Raw genomic sequence first — 24695 nt, forward strand, 5'->3', positions numbered from 1 at the left:
AATAATTATGATATATATAATATTAATATATATTATATATATATGAATAATTATGATATATAATTTATATTAATATTATATATATTAATATTATATATAATAATATTTATATGTTGTATATAATAATTATTAATATAAATTATATATAATATATATTATTATATATAATAATAATAATATAAATTATAATAATGCTGAACGTTTTTTTTGTTGCAGAGAAGTAGAGACACAAGAATATTGCTTGACATGTAGCGTAATACAGTAATAATGCAACTTGAAAAAGTAAATTTGTCATGTGATTAAAGTCTCGTCAGGCTGTAACCTTCGTGCAGCTTCTAAACGGATCCCTGATGTTGAAACATGTTTAGAGATGCCGGTCACGTCCGTCCACATTCCTGCGTTTGCTGCGTAACACAAACGCACCGCAGCTGCTGGTGTTGCACAATAACAAGATCTTTGAATCAAAGCTAAATAAAAGCTTCACATGGAGTTCTCTTTGTAACCTCGTGCTCCTTCTGCAGATGTTCATGGCCTTCACCCACATGGTGCTGCGGGCCAAGAAGCAGAGCCAGAACCGAGCGGAGAGGGAGCGAGAGCACGAGAAGGACACGGTCAACATCAACGCCCAGCGAGACCGAGACCGCAGGAAGAGAGGGAAGAAGTGCTGCTGAGCCCCGAACGGACTTCACGCTCATCGCTCGGGAAGACGTGCCTTAGGAGGAACATGCTCGCTGTGAGGATGTGACGCAGATTACCACCCGGCGGAGGGGTTCACGCTCCGTCAGCACTGACTGCAGCAGGAGCTCACATGAGTTAAAGGATCATTCTGGTGGCCCATTTACTACCCATCACATCTCAGACCGCGGAGCGTAGCCCTCCGCCGAGGTCGGTTCTATAAGAGAAATGTAACGCGTGCGACCGCCCCGCCCTTCCACTAAGTTAGATGACACTCAGGCCAGTAGCTTCTACGTAATCCTGCGAAGGAAACTTCCTCTGTAGCGTGTTTATCTGCGAAGGAGCACACACACCTGACTATAATGATTCGTGTTTGTTACAGGACTCTTCGTCTGGAAGGTTTCTCAGGTGTTCACGTACCACCAGGTAACCACGACGTAGTTCTCAGGTGTTCACGTACCACCAGGTAACCACGACGTGGTTCTCAGGTGTTCACGTACCACCAGGTAACCACGACGTGGTTCTCAGGTGTTCACGTACCACCAGGTAACCACGACGTGGTTCTCAGGTGTTCACGTACCACCAGGTAACCACGACGTGGTTCTCAGGTGTTCACGTACCACCAGGTAACCACGACGTGGTTCTCAGGTGTTCACGTACCACCAGGTAACCACGACGTGGTTCTCAGGTGTTCACGTACCACCAGGTAACCACGACGTGGTTCTCAGGTGTTCACGTACCACCAGGTAACCACGACGTGGTTCTCAGGTGTTCACGTACCACCAGGTAACCACGACGTGGTTCTCAGGTGTTCACGTACCACCAGGTAACCACGACGTGGTTCTCAGGTGTTCACGTACCACCAGGTAACCACGACGTGGTTCTCAGGTGTTCACGTACCACCAGGTAACCACGACGTAACCACGTGGCGGCCGATCTTTCCTGCTGACATTAAATCAAACTTTCCAAATGTTAAATAGTTTTGAACCGATGAACTCTCGTGATTCCTCCCTGAAGCGGCGTCGGAGCCGCATCATTTGTTCCGTTAGCGGTGTGTTCGCTGAACGTCAGTCATGTTAAACTTCAGTTCCTGCGAGATGATTGTTTCCTGAACGTTGTCTGAGACGTGACGCTGGTGAATGAGCTGCATCTCTGGTCCTTTAACTTTGCACTCGTGAACCACTGATGTGCCAATGTTTCAGATTAGTCTTAACACAGTGAACGTATCTCACCACTGAAAGGGAAGCAGTCGTTACTAACTGTCACTAACGGGTGTGAGGTGTGTGTGTGAGGCGTGTGTGAGGCCAGTAACCACAGGAAGTGTAACCTCGACAGCCCAACAAGTAAATTAGTTTGTTTTATAATATAAAGATGTTGCCTAGCAAATGTGTCCAAATCCAAATAAAGCAATAAATCCAGAGTTACTGTCTCTCGTCACTTCTCCTGCAGGTTCATGGAAAACCTGTTTTCAAAATAAAAGCACAAGGAAGCTGCTTATTTACACTGAACACGTGGATTCTTATTTCTTCTCAAACATTAAATCTACGTGAGTTTAACTGGAATTAAAGATTTAAACATCTGTAGGTGCTACTCTGTAGCGTCAACATGAAACCCGATGACAGTCCCAACATCTTAAATCTTCCTCCAGCTTGAGCTTCAAAGACAAATCAGTGGAGGAAGTAGAAATACTCCATTACAGGTACCTTAAAATGCATATTCAAGTAAATGTACTGAGGATCAAAGTGAAGCTTCTGAACTCATGAATCTGCAGACGAGATGATCTGCGACTGCATCGACCAGCTCTCATTTATTTAGATACGTCCAAGTAAGTTAGTAAAAGATAGATCCTGATGCATGAAGGAATATTTAACAGGTTAATGTGAACACTGGGACCAGCAGCTGCTCATGGGGAGTTTAAAGAGCTCAAACACACAGGAGACATTAAAGAGCTTCTATAATAATACATCAGTATTAAAACCACGACAACTTAACTTCCAGCTGCAGCGTCAACACTGATGCTGCAGCTGCAGGTGCTTTTATTTTGAAAACCCTTTCCAGAGGAAGAGCCCTCATAAATGGTAAAATGCAGTTTGACATGCTGATGAAGCTGTAACTCATTTATTAAACATCTCGTGTTCCTTTTCCAAAAGCTGAGGGAACAATATCTCCCACAGCACCTGAATGCAGCGTCACACTTTGTCCTCCATCAGTTGGCTTTGGGGAGTCTGTAGACGCCCGCGGACACCATCAGCTGATGCTCCCTGACCTTCCTCTGCAGGAAGGCCTCCAGCTCGTTGACGTCCATCTCCGTGACGACGGGTCCCGTGGCGACGAACATGCGGAGCATGGAGTGGATGCGGTCCAGCGTCATGCTGTCCAGGTTGGTCAGCATGGCCTGGATGTAAGCCCAGAACAACTGCAGGGACGAGAGCTCAGTGTGAACTACGAGACTGACAGTAAAACATGGAGACTTCCTGCCGTTACGTCTTCAAAGGGACAAAACAAGACGAGATGATGAACGTGGACAATCATGTGTTCACCTGCAGCTTCTCCTCCCTCTGCTCAGACTGGGTGGTGGTGTTGGAGTCTCTCTCCTCGTCGCTGTCGATCAGCATCACGCCTCTCTCCAGCTTCTCTTTGGACGAGCCCGTCTCCACCACGTAGTAGCGCCCCCCCGCCTCCTCCCTCAGCACGCCGTGCTGCTGCCACAGAGCCAGCTTCCTGTGCACCAGCTCCTTCGGGGCGCCCAGCTTCACGCTCAGCTCCTCCAGCGTCCACGTACCTGGAATGTGTGTAAATGTGTGTAAAACCTCCGGACCAGATCTTTAAGTGCGGACAAACCACGACACGAAGGATCGTACTTTTCTCCTGGAAGTGCAGGATGATGGCGGCGTGGATGGGCGAGACGGTGAGGTTGGTGAGGGTGCGGTCCTCCAGCTCCAGGTCCAGGGTGACGGAGCCCAGGTGAGGCTTCCAGCTCAGCGTCCTCATGGCCTGAAACAGAAGACGGAAATCATTCAAACAAAACAAACGATGTACCGACTGCTGATCGAGGCAAGAGAACAGCGAGCGTGAGATGTGAGGTGTCGTGGTGTGTTCAAGGACAGTGAGTAACTCATGAGCTTCACTCAACATCTAATCCTGAGGAAGCAAACGATGTGGAACGAGCTGCTAAATGTTGCGGCTCTGAAGCCTCGTCGTGTTGTCCTTGAACGCACCACAACAGATAACGACTAAAATGATTCTCAGATTAAATTAACTGAAACGTCAAAAACGTGTGTGTGTGTGTGTGTGTGTGTGTGTGTGTGTGTGTGTGTGTGTGTGTGTGTGTGTGTGTGTGTGTGTGTGTGTGTGTGTGTGTGTGTGTGTGTGTGTGTGTGGGGCGCAGCAGAAGGCCACCTTGAGCTTCTCGTAGCGGTGCGTGTAGGCCTCCATGGCCTGGCAGACGAGCGGAGGCAGCTCCAGCTTCTCCTCCTTCAGCGGAGGCCAGAACTCCGAGGACAGGATGATGGAGGACAGGGACAGCGGCGGCTGCTCCTCCTCGCTCAGCCGAGACTCCTCCTCACGGATGTTTGTGTTGATCCTCCGGGAGTCTGCCATGTCCTGGACGGAGACGGAAGGAAGGTGTGTGTGCTGACATTTCTATTATCCAGTCATGTAGTCGAGTAACATGTCGCACGAGTTATCTTCACCCTAACATCTGGACAGATGCTGCAACCAGAAAGGTTCTCAGCTCTTCGTCTTACTCCGTTTATTCTACATGAAGATTTCTGAACATCCAGAAACTCAAAGTTCTTTCTTCCTGTTTTAACATTTGTAGGATGGATTATTTAATTTCCCTCATCAGAAGGTCGGGAAGCAACACGTCACGTCACAACACGTCACGTCACGTCACAACACATCACGTCACAACACGTCACGTCACAACACGTCACGTCACGTCACAACACATCACGTCACAACACATCACGTCACAACACGTCACGTCACGTCACAACACGTCACGTCACAACACATCACGTCACAACACGTCACAACACATCACGTCACATCACGACACATCACATCACGTCACAACACATCACAACACGTCACATCACGTCACATCACATCACGTCACATCACGACACATCACATCACGTCACAACACATCACAACACGTCACGTCACAACACGTCACGTCACAACACGTCACGTCACAACACGTCACAACACGTCACGTCACAACACGTCACGTCACAACACGTCACGTCACAACACGTCACGTCACAACACGTCACAACACATCACAACACGTCACAACACGTCACAACACGTCACAACACATCACGTCACAACACGTCACAACACATCACGTCACAACACATCACGTCACAACACGTCACAACACATCACGTCACAACACGTCACGTCACAACACGTCACAACACATCACGTCACGTCACGTCACAACACATCACGTCACAACACGTCACAACACATCACGTCACAACACGTCACGTCACAACACGTCACGTCACAACACATCACGTCACAACACATCACGTCACAACACGTCACAACACGTCACGTCACAACACGTCACGTCACAACACGTCACGTCACAACACGTCACGTCACAACACGTCACGTCACAACACGTCACAACACATCACGTCACAACACATCACGTCACGTCACATCACGTCACGTCACAACACGTCACGTCACAACACGTCACGTCACAACACGTCACAACACGTCACAACACGTCACGTCACAACACGTCACGTCACAACACGTCACGTCACAACACGTCACGTCACAACACGTCACGTCACCACACATCACGTCACGACACATCACGTCACGACACATCACGTCACGACACATCACGTCACGACACAACACGTCACGACACAACACGTCACGACACAACACGTCACGACACAACACATCACGTCACGTCACATCACGTCACGTCACAACACGTCACAACACAACACGTCACAACACGTCACGACACATCACGTCACGACACATCACGACACATCACATCACGTCACATCACGTCACGACACATCACATCACGTCACATCACGTCACGTCACATCACGTCACGTCACATGTGGACTGCAGGAGGAGACGAACACGCACATCAGGTTACAAGATGTTTACCTTCAGCATCACCTCGCAGTAATGCATGTGAGACTCTCCGAACCGGAGCTTCAGCAGCTCCACGTTACGAATCTCCCTGAACACACACACACACACACACACACACACACACACACACACACACACACACACACACACACACACACACACACACAGTTAGAGTTAGTTTGTGTGATATATATATATATACGTACACACACGTATAGATATGTATGTGCAGGCGTACCGGGCCGTGTTGTAGTTGAGCTGGTGCAGCAGTCTGTCGGCCAGCACGGCTCGGTATTCATCGATGAAGATGTCCTTGCTGCCGTAGATGCTGACCAGCAGGCTGATGATGTCTGACGAGCGACGCTTGGAGCCCATCTTATCTGAAAACAGCGTTCCACTCTCAGTAACATCCGGTGGACGTTGAATACAAGCGGCGGGATTAACAGACGATGCGTTCACTGACCGGGGACGGCGTCGGTCGGGTCTGGAGTCCAGTCCTCCGGGTCGTTGCCTTCTTCGTCGCTGTCCTGCATCTCCAGCGTCACCGGGTCTCCTCTGGACAGCTCCGACGCTAAATCTGTGCAGCCCTCGGCGTCTCCCGTCAGACCGGCCACGATCTGCCGCACCGTGTCCTCCCGGGTCCTTGAACACACCACAGAGGCTTCAACTAAACTGTAGCAGAGAGCAGCTTCTTCTGCAGTTGCAGTTCTGTAGGTGCTACTCTGCAGAGTAGCACCTACAGAGAAACACTTCAGGTCTAGAATCTGTTTCAACACGCAGCCAGAAACACTTTGACTCGATGCATCGAGCAGGATGACAACATAAGTCACCGCACGCTATAAACTCATTAAAGAGAGACTCACCGGAGGTACTTGCGGATCGGTTGGCAGGCGACCTGCAGGATGACCATGGACGGGTCGAGCTCTCGGAGGGCTTTGATGGCTGAGATGTAAACTGTGAGGATGTCGGACGTGTGAACTCCTGAGGAAGGAAGGTACCACAAACCACTTCAATACATCTTCTTCTGCTGCTGTGCTTTTAGGAAAGCACACGGCTGCACTCACCCGGGTGCAGCAGGCGGCTCTCGAAGGCCGACTTCAGGGACGTGAGCAGCTGCTGCCTCTGGTTGGTTCTCTCCAGACAGAACTTCAGATCTTCGATGGCTGCTTTAGACTCTGGGAAATCTGGAAGAGACGGGACGAAGGAAGGAAAGTGAGATGCCACTCTGTTACTGGAGATCATTATAAGCCCCCCCCTCTGTAAGGGTTATATACACAAGCTGTTACCCTTTAATATGAACCTTTATGCAACACGCTCAAGTTACTGGTTGATGATGTCACTAAATGTTCACTTGCAGCTGTTAAAGCACCCGACGCTTCCCCCCTCACCTCGGATTATACTGAAGAGCTCCTCGATCCGCATGTTGACGTAGATCCTGCAGAAGAACTGATGCATGTGGCATCTCCACTGCTTCAGGACGGAGCTGCCAGGCTGGCCGGCCGGGATGCTGGGAGCTCTGGGAGCACTGGGAGCACTGGGAGCAGGTACCAGACCCTCTCTGTCCGCCTCGCTTGCAAACACTTTGCTCAGCCAGCCCAGCACCAGCTCCAGCCACTGCTCACACCGAACACAACAGCCAATTAAAAAGCTTTATCCAGACAAGACTCCACGTATATGAAAAGGGTTAATACATCCTGGTGTTTCAACTCTGTATGTGAAGGATGAAGGACGTCTGGAAGTTCTCAGAGGAACAAGCTGACAGACGTTAGCGGCAGCCGAACAGCGTGCGGGAGGAACTCTGATGTTTAACCTTTGAATCAGAGAGAGAACTCCCATGATGCACCTCTGCTGCACCACCAGAGGAGACCTTCTGACTGCTGTAGTGATGAACTCCCATGATCCCGTGCTACTTCACCTCTTTATCTTTTGTTATTGTTTTGACTTGAGGCGTCAGATAATTTCATGATGTGCGTGTAAGATGGTTTTACCTCCTGGAACTCGAGCAGGAAGGAGCGCTCGTACTCGCCCCTGCAGTGCTGCTCCATCCGCTGCTCGATGAGCTTGTGGAGGATGGAGGTGACGGCCTCGCAGCTGACCCACTCCAGCAGCTGCAGCTTGGAACTACAACCAAATAAAAACAAACGACATGAAGCACAGGACACGTGCAGGACACGCGCAGGACACGTGCAGGACACGCGCGCTGTCGTGTTTTGTTAATCTGGTTGATATCGTGACAATTTAACGCCGACGTTATTCTGAATGTTCTCAGAAGATGTTTGTTGAGTTATTTATTGTGTCAGTCCACTCACAGGATGTGGCTGAGCTCCTGCAGCTGCTCCAGGGCCTCCTTACACCAGCACTGCTGCGTCGGGACCCCGCAGCCCGGGCAGACCCCTCGCTCGGGGCCGTCTGGAGCCTCGGCCCCGTCCTCGGCCCGCCCCTCTTGGTTCATGTAGACGGAGAAGGTCCTGCTGTAAAACTCCAGCACTCGCTCCTGGAGCACGGGGGACGGGGAGAAGAGGAGGAGGGCCCTGATGATGGTGAAGGCCCGCTCCTGGAGGCCCCCGGGCCCCGGCCCACAGAGGCTCCCACGGCCCTCGTCCTGCCACGCCCCAAGCCTCTCCAAGCCACCTGGCAGGAGGAGACGTTTCATTAATGCTGTCCCGATTATATATTTATATATATATATATATATATAAATATAAATATAAATATAAATAAATAATATATGCGGTTCCACTTGCCCAGGAAAGGTTCCAGTCGGCCTAATAGAGTCCGGAAGGCGGTGAGGAGAACCCAGGCCCTGCCTCGCTCCTCCATCTCGTTCTCCGGCTGCTTGAGACCGGCCCAGAACTCGGGGACCACGGAGGAGGACAGACGCATCTGCAGAGTCTCCAGCAGCCAGCCGCCCAGCAGCCGGCCCAGACCCTGACCGCACAGCAGGGCCAGCGAGTCCGAGAGGCTCTGCTCCGTCACCGAGCCGCCAGGAGACATCTGGAAAACAGAGATCAGATCAATGAAGGTCGTGACTTCATCACAGCCACAGTATGAAGTAAACAAAGCACCAGGAGGAATGTAAACAAACTAAAACCACAGTGAGTTCTCTGGGCAGATAATACAGCCGGCATCTTAAACATTAAAAACAGCAAACAGTCCTGATAACTCATAATGCCTCGGGATTTAGAACCTCACATTTAGGTTAAAGAAGGACTTATACATATATAATATTCTCTTTCTGTTATTATAAAGTCCAGATAAATGATCTGGTCTGACAGACACAGCTGGCCTGTAGTATCTAATTATCTCATAATGTCTATACTAATATAATATCTATAGATCTACTAATCAGGATATGCTGATTTGAACTGGACACTTTTCAAAGGAGTGTTTTCCCGGGATGGAGCACCTGAACATGTGAAGTTTGTGGATAGAGATGCAGACAAACAGCCTGTAGACTGCTGATAAATGTTGGATATAACAAAGTCAGAGAGCTGAACTGCAACTGTTGTTTAAACCCTGAAGAGGTGGAAGTATCTATTCCTCCACAAGAAGGAGTTATCTTGGGATGCCAGGTTTGGACTTCTCCATACAGCTCACATATAAAACAGATCTCTCATGTGCAAAGAAAAGTATCATCATGTGTGAAGCCATGAACGTGCAGGTAAAAACACACAGCACATACAGGTAGATTAAAAACAACTGGAGGACCAATACACGTAAAAAGATAGGTGATAATAGCGTTTCATGTATGCCGTATTTAACCGAACACCCCTACTAAATAGTGGACTGTGCCACGTCATGTCTCACCAGGTATGAACCAATAATACAAGCAAGAAAACATTAAAACATGACATTTCTTAATGGAGTTCGGCGACTTCGGTTCACTGCATGACTGTGTGATTTGGCTACACGAGTCCAGTGATAAAGTCCACTCACCAAAGCTGCAGTGACAGCCCCCCAGGCATCAGCGACCCCTTGTTGTGCGGATCCTGACATCTCGGCGGAGTCCGCTTCCATCCCAATGTCCTCCATTTTCTTGGACTTTCTTCAGAAACAACGAACTAGCTAGTGAAACATTTCAACTTTGGATTTGTTTTGTGGTGTTATAACGCCGCACACGTCTCTGTACACGTCCACATTACGTCTTATGTGTTTTTATTAATGTCTAAAAACAATAATTGCGGTAAGAAATCTGAAAAGTCTTCTGTTATGAATTTGAAATAACGTTACATCGTTCTAGCTCACGTATCGCGGGTTTACTTCTTCTTCTTCTCTTCTTCTTCTTCTTCTTCTTCTTCTTCTTCTTCTTCTTCTCTGAATGTGTTTCCGGCTAACTGTATGCTCAGCACTGCCCCCTACAGTTAGCAACTGCGTACAACTCATCAGATTTAAGAAGGAATATTTTTATTGTTGTCCAACATAAAAATTGGTGTCGTAAATAAAAATGTTGTCTAAACAAAGACACACTTTTGCACTTATATTTCCATTCTATGTATTCCAAAAATATTTTGGATTGATATGCAAAAACAGGTGCTATACTTAATAATAATAATAATAATACTTTTATTTATTTTGAAAATAACTCAAAAGACAAAAACATTACCTTTTTTGCAAAATCCATGTACATAAAATGGACTAACTAAAATTCAAAAAAAGGTTGCCCTATTTCTAAAAGATATTAACCTCTATTACGATTCTTTAGTCAAGCTTTTACTATGGATTAATCTGCCGTTTATTCAAGGTGATGTCTTTAAATGTCTTGTTTTGTCAGTCCAAAGCCCAAAGATATTCACTTCAATATAATATAAGACAGAGACAATCTAACTACATAACTAACTACATAACTAACTAACTAACTAACTAACTAACTAACCTCCAGTGGTTACAGTGAGGAACTGCAACACTCAATTACATTTTTTAGCTAAGCACACAGTATTAATATAACTGTTATTGATATCAATATGTACAAATTATTATTAATGTGATTGTTACAAATCAAATGGTGGCATAAATATTAGTTATAATTGTAAAAATAACGAGTTGTTTCAATAGTTTTATAACATTTACATGATAACTTTAGATGTATTCAGAATCATTAGTATAACTGTGAGTAACTACAGCCATCAAGCTATACATATTTAGAACAATAACTACTTCCGGTTAAATCATTAAAAAAAATAAAACGTTTACAACTGTTGTAGTTACGGTTTTGGCCTCCAGAGAGGGCAATAATCACGATAATAAAACATGGCAACAGTCAAATTTATATTTTCTTTATTAAACACAGATGTTCATCTTGCAACAAAGCATCAAACTAAATAAATACATACAACTCAAATTAAAACGATAATACATTATGCAGGGTTTATTTACAGAAAATGCAGGTTTTAGATACAAACATAATCATCAAAACATTTTTACAATAATAAACAGTAGGTATAAGTTTTTAAGAATAAATAATATATCAGAAATGTAATCTGGTGGTCGCAGTGAGAAACTGCAAACAGAAAATTCTAATTTGTGGCACACACAGTATCAACATTTGAATGAATGATGACTTGTTTTAATAACCTTTCTCTTAATACAGACATCCCTTTAGTCGCTTTCTTACATCTACAATGTGTCATGTTTTTGACTCACTATAACCAAAGTTTTCTATTTACACTATAAATAGGACTCATCATATATTTTCCCTTTAGTGTTACTTTAGCATAGTTTGTTCTATTGTATTACCTGTTTATTATTCATCTTCTTTTCTAATTTAATAATTATTTATACATGTTGTATTTGTGTAGTGTGGAGGTGCCCACAACTACATTTTATTGTGCAATGATTATATATTATGTTAATATTATTAATAATTAATATTATAACAACAATAACTCCTTCAATAAAAAATTCTAATTGTTTAATTTCTTTGACTTTATATTTATATTTATTATTATTATTATTATTATTATTATTATTATTATTATTATTATTATTATTATTATTATTATTATTATTATTTATTTCAGCCATCAACTCCACGGCCATCAAGTCAGACATAATAGCATGCTGACACTTCCGGTGAAGACATTCAAAATAAAAGTTTCAAATTCGGCAGCAGTATATACTCGCCCTTTGCCTTCATGAATAGGGATGTTACGTTGGAGTAGACTTAAAGAGGGCCAGTTTGTCGTCAGTTACGTAGCTTTATTAGCGTGTTGAATCGACCTAACGGTACTTCTTGCCGACACTTCGTGCTACATCAGTTTTTAGTAGCTAGCTGAAAAGCTGCTAACATCATCATGGCAGCGGAGTGCGAGTGAGTTTGTTGACAGCTTGAATTTCTCCCTTTTTAAACCTCAAAAACATTTCGTGACACACTTATATTTGATCTGCAGTTTATCTATTCAGAGACGGTTTAAAATATGATGTAATGTAGCACGTCTGATGTAGCTAACGTACACTAGCAACATGCTAACGTTAGCTTAATGTGTGAACCTGTTATAAAAGCGCACAGAAAGGCAGCAGGACAAGTTAAATGTTATATTTGTTTCCTCCGCAGTGTGTTGTCTGAGATCGAGGTGCTGCAGTCGATCTATCTGGATGAACTGCTGGTCAACAGGAAGGAAGACGGGTGAGACAACAATTAGCTAAAATGACATCACTTTACGTCATTAGTCTTCGCTTTACGGCACATCGTTTACTGTACTTAAGAACACGTTTTAAAGTATTTGTTCTAAACTTGAGCGTTTCCATATTACTTTATACTCTTATTCTTCTACAAGGACTTGTTAAGTTTAGTTGTGAGTTACTTTACATATTCACATTATTAATAAAACCAGAATCAGAAATACTTTCATGAATTAGGCTCCATTTTAGAATATGTATTTTTATAAATATAGAGAAGTAAAAATGTGGACATACAATATATAACAACAATAACTATGTATAATATGATCCGCTATTAAATGAGGATGTATTACCACATAGGTTGCACAGCAGTATATTAAGTAAACGGGTTAAAGCTGTGTGTTGTGGGCTCCAGGGGCTGGCAGGTGAGCCTGGTCCTGTACCCGTCCACAGCGGAGGACGCTGTCTCCCAGTTTGTCCGACTCACCCTGACTCTGACCCTCGACCAGCAGGTACGTCATCTCCTCCTCGACGCACTGACAACTTCTTACAAGAAACTTTCATTCGTTTATATTTTATATCGTATGTGCAATCATTTCAGTTTCAGCCTGTGGAATATATTTCCTGTCAGACGGCACATTTCCCCGTTGAAGGTCTAATAAAGGAATATCTTTTCTCTTCTTGACTCGCAGTAGTGACGTATCTGTAATGTAAAGGATAGAACTCGTATATATATCTTATAAAACACCCAAACCAACAATGTGTTGCATCAGCAGACTTCCCTTTAAAGCTCGACTCTCTTCCTGTTTAGTATCCTTCGTCTTCTCCGGCCATCTCCATCCGTAACCCCCGGGGGCTTTCTGACGACAAGATCAGCAGGTGAGGATCTGCAACTGGACTGACACTCACTGATCACGACTTTCTGCTCAGGAAATGTTTAATGAGTGTAAAACCCTGTAATCATGTGCAACCCCTTTCTCTTAGTGTCCAAAAGTGTCTTCAGTTGGAGGCTCAGTCCTGTCTGGGCTCACCTGTGTTGTATCAGCTCATTGAGGTCACTCGTGCTTTTTAAATATACTATTGAAGAGAATACGATTCCAGTGATCTGGTGTTGATGCATGAAGGTGATGATGAGCAGCTGCTGCTGAAAGTCGTGTTTGTGACGTTCCTGTTGTTGTTTCTCCTCCAGAAAGCAAAAGAAATCCTGACTGAGAGCAACATTCCTCACGGAAACTGTGTCATTTGTCTTTATGGCTTCAAGGTGCGCTGTTTCCCATTCTCTAATCATATCTAATATCTAATCATATTTAATCATATCTAATCATATTAATAATATTTAATAATATCTAATCTAATCATATTTAATCATATTTAATCTAATAACATCTAATAATATTTAATAATATCTAATAATATTACATAATATTAATAATATTAAATAATATCTAATCTAATAATATTTAATAATATCTAATCATATTTAATAATATCTAATCATATTTAATCATATCTAATAATATTTAATAATATTTAATCTAATCATATTTAATAATATTAATAATATTAAATAATATCTAATCATATTATTAATATCTAATCATATTTAATAATATTTAATAATATCTAATATATAATAATCTTAATATTAAATAATATCTAATCATATTTAATAATATTAAATAATATTAATAATATTAAATAATATTAATAATATTAAATAATATTAATAATATTAAATAATATCTAATCATATTTAATAATATTAATAATATTAATAATATTAAATAATATTAATAATATTAAATAATATCTAATCATATTTATTAATATCTAATAATATTTAATAATATTTAATAATATCTAATAATATTTAATAATCTTAATAATATTAAATAATATCTAATCATATTTAATAATATTAAATAATATTAATAATATTAAATAATATTAAATAATATTAAATAATATCTAATCTAATCATATTTATTAATATCTAATCATATTTAATAATATTTAATCATATTTAATAATATTAATAATATTAAATAATATCTAATCATATTTAATAATATTTAATAATATCTAATCATATTTAATCATATTTAATAATATTTAATAATATTTAATAATATTAATAATATCTAATATATTTAATCATATTTAATCATATTTAATCATATTTAATCATATTTAATCATATTTAATAAATGTAATCATGTCTAATCATATCTAATCATATTTAATCATATCTAATCATATTTAATCATATTTAATAATATTTAATAATATCTAATAATATTCTAATCATATTTAATAATATTTAATAATATTTAATCATATTTAATAATATTTAATAATATTTAATATTTAATAACCATAACAAGGAGAAACATTTGAAACCTTTTCATGAATAGTCGGCAGAGTTATCGATCATGAAATGTTTGTTGCAGCTTGAACACAGAAGTCCTGACGAGCAGCGGCTCCTCGTGTAAAACTAAACGCAGGAATGCTGATTAAATGATTTTACAGTCTTGTGTCTGCAGATGTTTCCAGAAATGTTCTAACATCTTTAAACCCGTTGATGCTTCTGTGTGTTGTGGGTCTTCAGGAGGGAGAGACCTTCTCCAAGACCAGCTGCTACCACTACTTCCACTCCCACTGCCTCGGCCGCTACGCCAGCCACTCGGAGCGCGACCTCCGGCAGAGGGAGAGGGAGCTGGAGGAGGACAAGACCCGGGACCGAGCGGAGCGCCAGGTCAGAGCTCAGCGGAGGAGAAGAAGTCTTTCCGTGTCTTTCTTTATAAGCCGTTTAACCTCTGACTCGTCTCGCAGGAGCTGACCGTGGTGTGTCCGGTGTGCAGAGAGCCGCTGACGTATGATGTGGAGCAGCTTCTGTCCTCGCCGGCCCCGCAGCTGCCGGAGGTACTGTCTGAAACACAGTCCGGGGTCACGACCGGCTCAGCCTTCTATAAACACAGCTGCGACCGCATCACATCAGTATCACTACGCCATCAAACAAAAGGTTCTGCTGAAGTTACTGAAGAGCTGGGACGGAGTTTTATTTCTGGATATAGAACTAAGAACGGGATAACATGTGAAGTGTAGACAACATGTTATAAACTAGTTATCATCTCTCCCTCTTCACCTCCACCGTTAACGTTCCTCCGGTTGTTCTGCAACACGGGAACAGCTGCTCTCTGGTTGAGATGCCCGTCAGAGAAACGCTGCGTCAGCATTAATGCAGCGTGTAGGGCTTTTATTGTGAAGGGGAGAATGCGACGTGGAGGCAGACAGTTCATCCTGATGGTGTCATCATCCTGCAGCCTGCACATCGTGACAGCAACGTCATGATACAAACGTCCTCTGCGCCGGCGTGTTGAACGCCGCTGCAGAGATGCATCTTCTTGCTTTAATTGTACAATCTCAGAAAGTGTTGAACTTGACTTTGTGTTTGTGTCTCAGCTGGACGGAGCAGCGATCGGTTCAACGTTTCAGCAGAAGTGGTTTAAACTGCAGGAGCTTCTGGAGAGACAGAAGTCTAAAGGTGGGATCATCGACCCGGAGGTGGAATCCAACCGGTTCTTCATCCACACCAGCGAGGTGAGAAGGAACCAGCGGTGGCGAACCAGCGGTGGCGAACCAGCGGTGGCGAACCAGCGGTGGCGAACCAGCGGTGGCTCACCTGCAGGTCTCACCTGCAGGTCTCACCTGTCTGCTCTCACCTGTCTGCTCTCACCTGTCTGCTCTCACCTGTCTGCTCTCACCTGCAGGTCTCGCATGTAGGTCTCACCTGCATGTAGGTCTCACCTGCATCTCACCTGCATGTAGGTCTCACCTGCATGTCTCACCTGTCTGCTCTCACCTGCATGTAGGTTTCACCTGCATGTCTCACCTGTCTGCTCTCACCTGCATGTCTCACCTGTCTGCTCTCACCTGCATGTCTCACCTGCATGTCTCACCTGCATGTCTCACCTGCATGTCTCACCTGCAGGTCTCACCTGCAGGTCTCACCTGCATGTCTCACCTGTCTGCTCTCACCTGCATGTCTCACCTGCATGTCTCACCTGCATGTCTCACCTGCAGGTCTCACCTGCAGGTCTCACCTGTCTGCTCTCACCTGCATGTCTCACCTGCATGTCTCACCTGCATGTCTCACCTGCATGTCTCACCTGCAGGTCTCACCTGTCTGCTCTCTTCTACACCAGGAGAATTTGGTCCATTTATTGTTTATTAATGTTTAATTAATTTCCCAAAGTAGATTTTTCCTAAATCTTTTATTTTAGAATAATACTTTCTAGCAAATATGATAATAAAAATAAAAAATGATGCAAACTGGACGTTTTAATTTCTCAGGTGAAGAGTGTTAAAAATCTAACTCTCAAAATATTAAAATCTTCTTTAGCAACTTAAAATAATAAAAATAAAATAGTGAGTGAAGTTTCATTACAAGCATGAAAATAAAAGATTGTTTTAATAAACTATTAAAATGTACAAACATTTACTCAACATCGTGAAATTAAATAAATATAGAAATAATAAATTCTTATTTAAAGACAGTTTTATCCCTTTCTAAGGCAATAATAATAATGTAAAATAAGTTCAACTAAAGTGACCGTAACATATTTGAGCTGTTTTTATTTAATAAATGTCATTTAAATAATCGGAAAGTTGAAGTTTAAACATAAGAAGGAGCTGAGCGCTCGCCACTCTCTGGAACGCTGCTGCTTTATAATGAGCAGAACATTAACGATGTCGCCTCCCACAGACTCCACCTGCTGCGGACAACGGAACCCTGGACGCAGATATGTCTCCCGGCCCCCCGGCCCTCTCTGCGTCTCATGTTCCCTCTTCTCAGAGAGAGAACCAGTTTGTTCCCGCACCGCCCCACTGCAGAGGAGGTCAGAGGCGGGGGCCGAGGAGAGGAGGCCGGTCCCGACCGCAGCAACACCGGAGAGCCGGCCCCGTCACGGAGCACCTGCACAAACTGTCTCTGTCCTCAGACTGCAGCGAAGGACCAATGAGAGCTCAGGGTAACCAACAGATGCAGGTCAATGCAGAGTCCTGTCAGGCGAAGACGAGGAGGGGTGTCTCCGCAGAGCCCCCGCTGTCTCCAGACAACCCGCCACTGTGCCAGGCGGCCTTGGAAACCGAATCCCTAAAAGATGCTGCAGACGGTCACCGTGGCAGCAGACGGGCTCCTCACCGATCTGACCCGGACAGCGGCGCCCCCGGGCGCTACTACTGGGACGGGCGGGCTTCTAGAAGCAGGGGAGGGCCCAATCAGCTGAACAGCAGAGGAGGGGGGCCCCGCAGGGGTCACGGCAGGGGCTTCCCTCACAAGGTGGTGGAGAGAGAGAGGGCAAGAGAGGAGGTGCTATGACGAAGGGCAACGGGAGGGCCAATGAACAAACGTTCGTGTGCCTCCATCATCAGTTTGCATAGATTAACGCCCTGCAGGAACAACGTGCAGCATCGTGTCCGCTCCTCCTGTGCGCCCCCATCATCCTGCTCTCTGGTATGCACCCTCATGCACACTGACATCACATCCAGATGGTTGTTGCTTTTTGTTGTGGTGCAAAATGACTTGAAAGAACTACAAATTAAATTTTCTGTGTGTTCCAGAGCGTCTGTATTTCCTGTATTTAAAGAAGGTTCAGTTCCGTGACTGTCTGCATTAATATTTCTTTGTTTCATGATGTTGTACATATGGGGCCTTTTATTCCACTACGTTTAACACAATTATTGTACATTTAAATTCACTATATTTATGTAACGCTATAGTTACTGGTGAATTTGCAGATAAAAACTTTAATAATCTTTAATGATCTTATAAGATAATGCATGTTATACAGTAAAGGAAACCGTTAATAAAACGGCAGCATCAGCTCCATCTTGACCAGCTGTGAAATAAACATTAATTCATCAATAATTATCTTCCAGTTGTTCAGAGACCATTCATAGTGGGCACATTTAAATATAGTTTTATATAATATCTTTATTATGTCGGTTTATATCGTGGCACATATTCCTAAATTCCTGTGAAGGATCGTAAAACTTCCTCCAACACTGGTCAAAATAAACACCGTGGCGCTAAGACTCATGGGAGATGTAGTTGAAGCCGGAAGCGGAACCAACGGACGTTCCACCGACGCCATCTTGGATTCTTGTTTGATGAAGACCATCTCCTCAGAATAATCTGCGCAGGATCTCAGCGGCGTGTTGTTGTTTTCAAACCGGCTGAGGTTATGACTGGCGGGACCGACTTCCACAAAAGCTACACTAATAACGACTCGGATCCCAGAATGGACGTCGACATGGATTCTAGTCATATGGAAAGTGAGCGGGGGGAACTGGACAGTAGTATCCAGGCTGCGTGCTCTTCTAACGGCAGTGGCGGGGAAGATGACGACGTGGAGGCCCTTGGTCGTCTGAGAGAAGCCGGGGGTTCCAGTAGTCACTACACGCCGGAGAGAGGCGGGGTGTTCTGCTGCGGCAGGGAGCAGGAGGTGTCGGTCGAAATTGGAGAGACGTATTTATGTCAACGAGCAGACAAGACGTGGCGTGAGTGATACAGTTAGCAGGGTTACGTTAGGTGAATTCACACCAAACTCCATTCAAATATTGTGCAAAAGCTCATTTATTCTCTTGAAAACGTCGCGGTAAACCGTAATTCAACGATTTCTTGATTTACAAAGACTCTGCCGGGCTCTCTGGAAACTTCGGCACGGATGATGGAAACATAACAGTGCAAACAACCTGTGAGCTGTTAATACAAGAGAAGAGATTTCAGTTCATCGTCACGTTTTATCAGGCGAAACAAAGTGTTTGCAAATAAGCAAGGAGATATTCAAGTCGTAGAAATCTGAATGGAGTTTGGTGGTCGCATCCAGAAGATGTAAAGTCTCAATGGGTGTTGCTCTCTTTTCAGATACAGCAGAGGTTATCCAGTCCCGACTGAATGAACAGGAGGGCAGAGAGGAGTTCTATGTCCACTATGTTGGATGTGAGTACATGTCTACGTCTCGATAAGCTCATGAATGCAATGCACACACTTCAGCTCTACATCTAGCTACCTTATCAAAGTTTACGCTTCTCAATTATCCACTGTCATTTCTTTCATTGTTATACCTTTCTTAATTTGCCCACACCCTCTCTATCCCCTCACCTGCTGCTCCTCGTCTTCCTTTCTTTGACATGCAGTTAACAGACGCCTAGATGAATGGGTGGGTAAGGCCCGCCTGGCACTCACCAAGACCGTGAAGGATGCGGTGAGGAAGAGCACAGAGATCGGAAGCGTCGGGGATTTGGGTGAACAGCCTGAAAGGAAGATCACTCGCAACCAGAAGCGCAAGCATGACGAGATCAACCATGTACAGAAGGTATACGTCTTCTGTGGTGTTGTTATTTCATGCTGCTTGAATTGAAAATGGTTCATATTTATCTAACGGAGCTTTCCTGTGCAGACATATGCAGAGATGGACCCCACAACAGCTGCACTGGAGAAGGAGCATGAGGCGGTAAGGCAGAGTGTCTTATTAAACATGGAGGACAAATATAAGCAGCTTGTTGTGCTGCTCTGCAGATCAGCTGTGTCTCTGCATCATTCTTATGTATTTACTGTTGAACTCCAATGCTTTGTGTGATAAAGATCATTTCCCTCACTAGACCACCTCACGTGTCCCTGTAGATCACCAAAGTGAAATATGTGGATAAGATCCAGATAGGAAACTTTGAGATCGACGCCTGGTACTTCTCGCCGTTTCCCGAGGACTATGGCAAGCAGCCCAAGCTGTGGATCTGCGAGTACTGCCTTAAATACATGAAGTTTGAGAAGACCTTCAGACATCACCTGGTCAGTGCAGCTTTCCCTTCAGTTTAGGATGCTGAGAAGTGTGCCTCATGGAAACACCCTCTCACACATTCAGTGCATCCCTGCAATGTGCAGGAAGGTCTCCTGCGTTGGGTCATTACATGTCATGTGTCATGTGTCATGTGTCATGTGTCATGTGTCATGTGACTGGGAGCTGCGTCTTTGTCTGCGTCTACGAGTAGAGACGTGACCTGTGAAACCTTGTGTGTGAAATGTGTTTTTAAATGAACAGCGTCCTGCAGAATGTGACCCACATGTCTCTGACCTGTAGATCCTACACGGTTTAGTGAACAAGCAGTGACTGCGTAGTGTTCGTACATCCTGTGTAGCCTGAATGCAACGGGTTTGACCTTCTGACCTTCATCTCCTCAGTCTCACTGTCAGTGGAAGCAGCCTCCAGGCAAAGAAATCTACAGAAGAAGCAACATCTCGGTGTATGAAGTAGACGGGCGGGACCACAAGGTGAGAATGTGTCATCTGCTCGATGCTAAAGTCTTGTGTCTCGTTTCCAGGGACGGTAAACGGCACTTATGTTTAATAAGCTCAGTTAATTCTGCAGGAGCGATGATGTTGATCATTGTTGGTCTCTCTTTGCAGATCTACTGTCAAAATCTTTGTCTTCTAGCAAAACTATTTCTGGACCACAAGACGCTTTATTTTGACGTGGAGCCGTTCATCTTCTACATCCTGACTGAAGTCAACAAGCAGGGCGCGCACATCGTCGGATACTTCTCCAAAGTAAGGACTCCTCCCCGACGTTCGATCTCACCCAGACGGTGTTGTTAGCAGACGCTGTGTTTCCGTTCAGTGTGCGTAACCTCCAGGCCCGAGGAACATGTTACACGCTTCCTCATAAAACATCCACGTCCGTCTTCAGTCGCTCAGCGCCAGGAGGGGTTAAAACTCTGCGTGTACCTTTAACTCCTGTTGCACGTTTTTAAATCATCTCACATCAGCTTTAGTTCAGACTCTCGCCTCCCACCGGAGCAACGACAAACTGTCTCAACGCTGCTTTTTGTTTTCAGGAGAAAGAGTCTCCAGATGGGAACAATGTGGCGTGTATTCTCACGCTGCCGCCGTACCAACGCAGAGGCTACGGAAAGTTCCTCATCGCTTTTAGTGAGTGTGTGTGTGTGTGTGTGTCTCTGTGTGTGTCTGTCTGTCTGTCTCTGTGTGTGTGTGTGTGTGTGTGTGTGTGTGTCTGTGTGTGTGTGTGTGTGTGTCTCTGTGTGTGTCTGTCTGTCTGTCTCTGTGTGTGTCTGTCTGTCTGTCTCTTTGTGTGTGTGTGTGTCTGTGTGTGTGTGTGTGTGTGTGTGTGTCTCTGTGTGTGTCTGTCTGTCTGTCTCTGTGTGTGTGTGTGTGTGTGTGTGTGTCTTTAACACAACTCTTACATAAATGTATTTTAAGCCAGACACTGTTGGATTGTGTATTTGTCTGTCAGATAGTGGTGGAACACAAATGAATCATCACCCTTGGTGTGTGTGTGTGTGTGTGCGTGTGTGTGCGTGTGTGTGCGTGTGTGTGCGTGCGTGTAGGTTATGAGCTGTCTAAGCTGGAGAGTGCAGTCGGTTCTCCAGAGAAGCCGTTGTCTGATCTGGGGAAGCTGAGCTACAGAAGTTACTGGTCCTGGGTCCTGCTGGAGATCCTGAGGGACTTCAGAGGAACGCTGTCCATCAAAGACCTCAGGTAGAGACGCAGCAACACGCCGTACGATGACATCGTGCGTCCCCATCAGACATCTGTTTATCTCTAACGTACAGACCTCCCCCTCTTTGTCCCTCAGCCAGATGACCAGCATCACGCAGAGTGACATCATCAGCACGCTGCAGTCGCTCAACATGGTGAAGTACTGGAAAGGTCAGCACGTTATCTGTGTGACGCCCAAACTGGTGGAGGAGCACCTGAAGAGCGCCCAGTACAAGAAGCCCCCCATCACAGGCGAGTCCAGACTCCGTCTTTTATTCCCTGTTTCTAAGAAACCATTGATCAGCTGCAGGGTTAGAATCAGTAATGTGTGTGTGTGTGTGTGTGTGTGTGTGTGTGTGTGTGTGTGTGTGTGTGTGTGTGTGTGTGTGTGTGTGTGTGTGTGTGTGTGTGTGTGTGTCTCTGTGTGTGTGTGTGTGGGGTCTCTTCTCTTCCACAGTTGACACTATGTGTTTGAAGTGGGCGCCCCCCAAAAATAAACAAGCCAAGTTGTCCAAGAAGTGAGCGACGCCTCGCCTGCGACGCCTCGCCTGCGACGCCTCGCCTGTCCTTCATGTCCACATTTTTTATATCACCTGTCAGCCACGTTCTCCTTGTTCTCCTGCTGTTATGAAACTCGTGTATATAGTCATTCGTAGCATCTGTCAGTATTTTCTTAAACTATGAAACTGAAACATCCGACGTGTCGCCTCATTCCTTCGACTGCTTCTTAAAGTCTAAAATGTTTCAGGCTACAGAATCATTAATATGCTGAGTTTGTAAGTTCTTCTTTCGTCTCCGAGATGCACACGTGCGCGTGCACGTGTGCATCTTCTCAGAGTCCATGTTCCCGTTCTTAAAATAAAATGGGATGAATGGAACATGAGCTTTTTGAAATGTCTGAAGGTTCAGTTTAATAATAAAGCGATGTAAACTCAGTACATGTGGATGATGCGCTGATAATCAGCTGGAACTTCATCTATTTGTTGTAAGTGAGTCACGGCAGACTCAGAAACCTGCAGAAGTTTAAAGCCGGTAATAAATGAAGAAGACGTTTATTTCTGTGAAGAGAAACTGATCTGGTGAAGAAGAAGGTGAGCGACAGGTGAGCGTTTGCTGTAAAGTAACTAAATACATTTACTGGAGTACTGTACTGAAGTATACTCCACTTCTACTTCTACTCCACTACAATGAATTATTAATACAACTATAATAATAATAATAAGGATTATGATGTACTATTATGGATTATTAGTTTGTCCTGCGGGCGGCTGTAACTCTAAGAGCCAACACTAGGGGGCAGCAGCACATCTCACCACTGATTTACTTTCAAGAGGAACTTTATTACAAAGTCTAAATATATAAATATATAAATACATTCCTGCTTCATGTGGAGGTGGAAACATTGGATCAGAGAATAAGCATTTAGTTTTAAGCGTTTGTGGCATGGATCAAGAATTAAGAGAAGCTATATATATATAAATATATATATATATTTATATATATATATATAAATATATATATATATTTATATATATATATATAAATATATATATTTATTTATATATATATATATAATATATATATATATATAATATATATAATATATATATATAATATGTATAATATATATAATATATATATATATATATATATATATATATATATATATATATAATATGTATAATATATATATATATATATATATATATATATACCCCTTTCCCTATGTATACATGATATACTGATTAAACAGTCGTTGATGTTAGTTATTTGTAGTGTGAACATCTAAGTGAATGTGATGATGTGCTGCAGAGGCTTTTTATTGCTTTTATATTATATTAATCTCATCAGTGTGTTCAGCAGAGACACATTACCCTCATGTTCACACACTCACACTCACACTCACACACACACACACACACACACACACAGCAACATATTTAAATATAACAACCAAATAGTGTAATTTCTATTTATTGTCCCCCAAAAACTAATCACACACACACACACACACGTACACACACACATACACATACACACACACACACTCACACACTCATACACACTCATACACACACTCACACACACACACATGATGAATAAATTGGCCTAGAAAGGTAAAAGTGAAGAATTCAATATTTATAAAATAATAGAAAATGTTTATATAACTAAATATTTTTTTTAATTGATCAAAAACAAACAACATGTTGGGTCTAAATGTTACATTTATTTAAAACCGTTTCCAAGTTTTAAAAATAAGAGATTTATATCATATTATATTTAATGCATAACAATAACAGTAAAGTACAATTTAAACTAAACAATTAACCCAAATATTAAACATGTACTGTGATCAATGTTTCTCTATATGTTATATACAATAAACATCTGCAGGATGTTTGGATGAATTCTGAGTGAATTATTTATTGTGAATGTTGCATCAGAGATGAGATTTCCTGTGATTGTAGGAACCTTTAATATTACTCTGTTTATATTATTATTATTTTAACAATAATACATATTTAACAGGCTTTCTGACATTCAGTTCATTGTTCTATTCGGTGGTTTTCTCTGTGAATATTATCTTAGATAATAATCCAAACTTAAAAATAACTTTCCTTCAGTGTTCTCCACAGAACTGAATGAAATCCAGAGACAGAGTCGAACTGTATTTCAAAATAAAATGACACCTTTAAAACAA

General features: G+C 43.2%; 4 protein-coding genes across 6 annotated transcripts in view; 3 read left to right on the forward strand and 1 right to left on the reverse strand.

Annotated features, from left to right (window-relative positions):
• The window catches only part of LOC115011926 (ras-related protein Rab-35), an 11121-nt gene extending 9026 nt beyond the window's left edge, over positions 1-2095 (forward strand). The window contains exons 7-8 of one of the 3 annotated variants that reach the window (XR_003832619.1): positions 522-1541; positions 1582-2095. Coding sequence is in view for 1 of the 3 variants with exons in the window: in XM_029437211.1 (XP_029293071.1) it covers positions 522-671 (150 nt within the window). In the remaining 2 variants the exon portion in view is untranslated. Of the gene's footprint in view, positions 1-521 lie in introns of all 3 variants that reach the window. The other 2 variants (XR_003832618.1, XM_029437211.1) reach the window with 2 other exon arrangements.
• Positions 2096-2657: 562 nt separating this feature from the next.
• On the reverse strand, positions 2658-10142 carry anapc2 (anaphase promoting complex subunit 2). Its single transcript, XM_029437207.1, has 14 exons — positions 9757-10142; positions 8565-8814; positions 8130-8451; positions 7809-7941; positions 7209-7434; positions 6885-7004; positions 6684-6801; positions 6284-6462; positions 6059-6200; positions 5833-5908; positions 4075-4278; positions 3537-3669; positions 3216-3457; positions 2658-3091 (listed from the first exon to the last, which is right to left on the reverse strand). The coding sequence occupies exons 1-14, from the start codon at positions 9850-9852 to the stop codon at positions 2882-2884; spliced, it is 2451 nt and encodes an 816-aa protein (XP_029293067.1). The 5' UTR covers positions 9853-10142; the 3' UTR covers positions 2658-2881.
• Positions 10143-11905: 1763 nt separating this feature from the next.
• rnf25 (ring finger protein 25) lies at positions 11906-18061 on the forward strand. Its single transcript, XM_029437210.1, has 10 exons — positions 11906-12127; positions 12371-12442; positions 12854-12950; positions 13250-13317; positions 13423-13492; positions 13628-13699; positions 15047-15193; positions 15271-15360; positions 15901-16038; positions 17204-18061. The coding sequence occupies exons 1-10, from the start codon at positions 12111-12113 to the stop codon at positions 17816-17818; spliced, it is 1386 nt and encodes a 461-aa protein (XP_029293070.1). The 5' UTR covers positions 11906-12110; the 3' UTR covers positions 17819-18061.
• A 491-nt stretch (positions 18062-18552) lies between these two features.
• kat8 (K(lysine) acetyltransferase 8) lies at positions 18553-22690 on the forward strand. Its single transcript, XM_029437208.1, has 11 exons — positions 18553-18999; positions 19367-19441; positions 19639-19817; positions 19902-19955; positions 20126-20290; positions 20681-20770; positions 20906-21046; positions 21334-21427; positions 21844-21994; positions 22092-22246; positions 22452-22690. Exons 1-11 carry the CDS (start codon positions 18684-18686, stop codon positions 22514-22516), a joined length of 1485 nt encoding a protein of 494 aa, XP_029293068.1. The 5' UTR covers positions 18553-18683; the 3' UTR covers positions 22517-22690.
• The last annotated feature ends 2005 nt before the right edge of the window (positions 22691-24695 follow it).

The sequence above is a fragment of the Cottoperca gobio genome, chromosome 8 (assembly GCF_900634415.1).
Source record: "Cottoperca gobio chromosome 8, fCotGob3.1, whole genome shotgun sequence".
Classification (NCBI taxonomy): domain Eukaryota; kingdom Metazoa; phylum Chordata; class Actinopteri; order Perciformes; family Bovichtidae; genus Cottoperca; species Cottoperca gobio.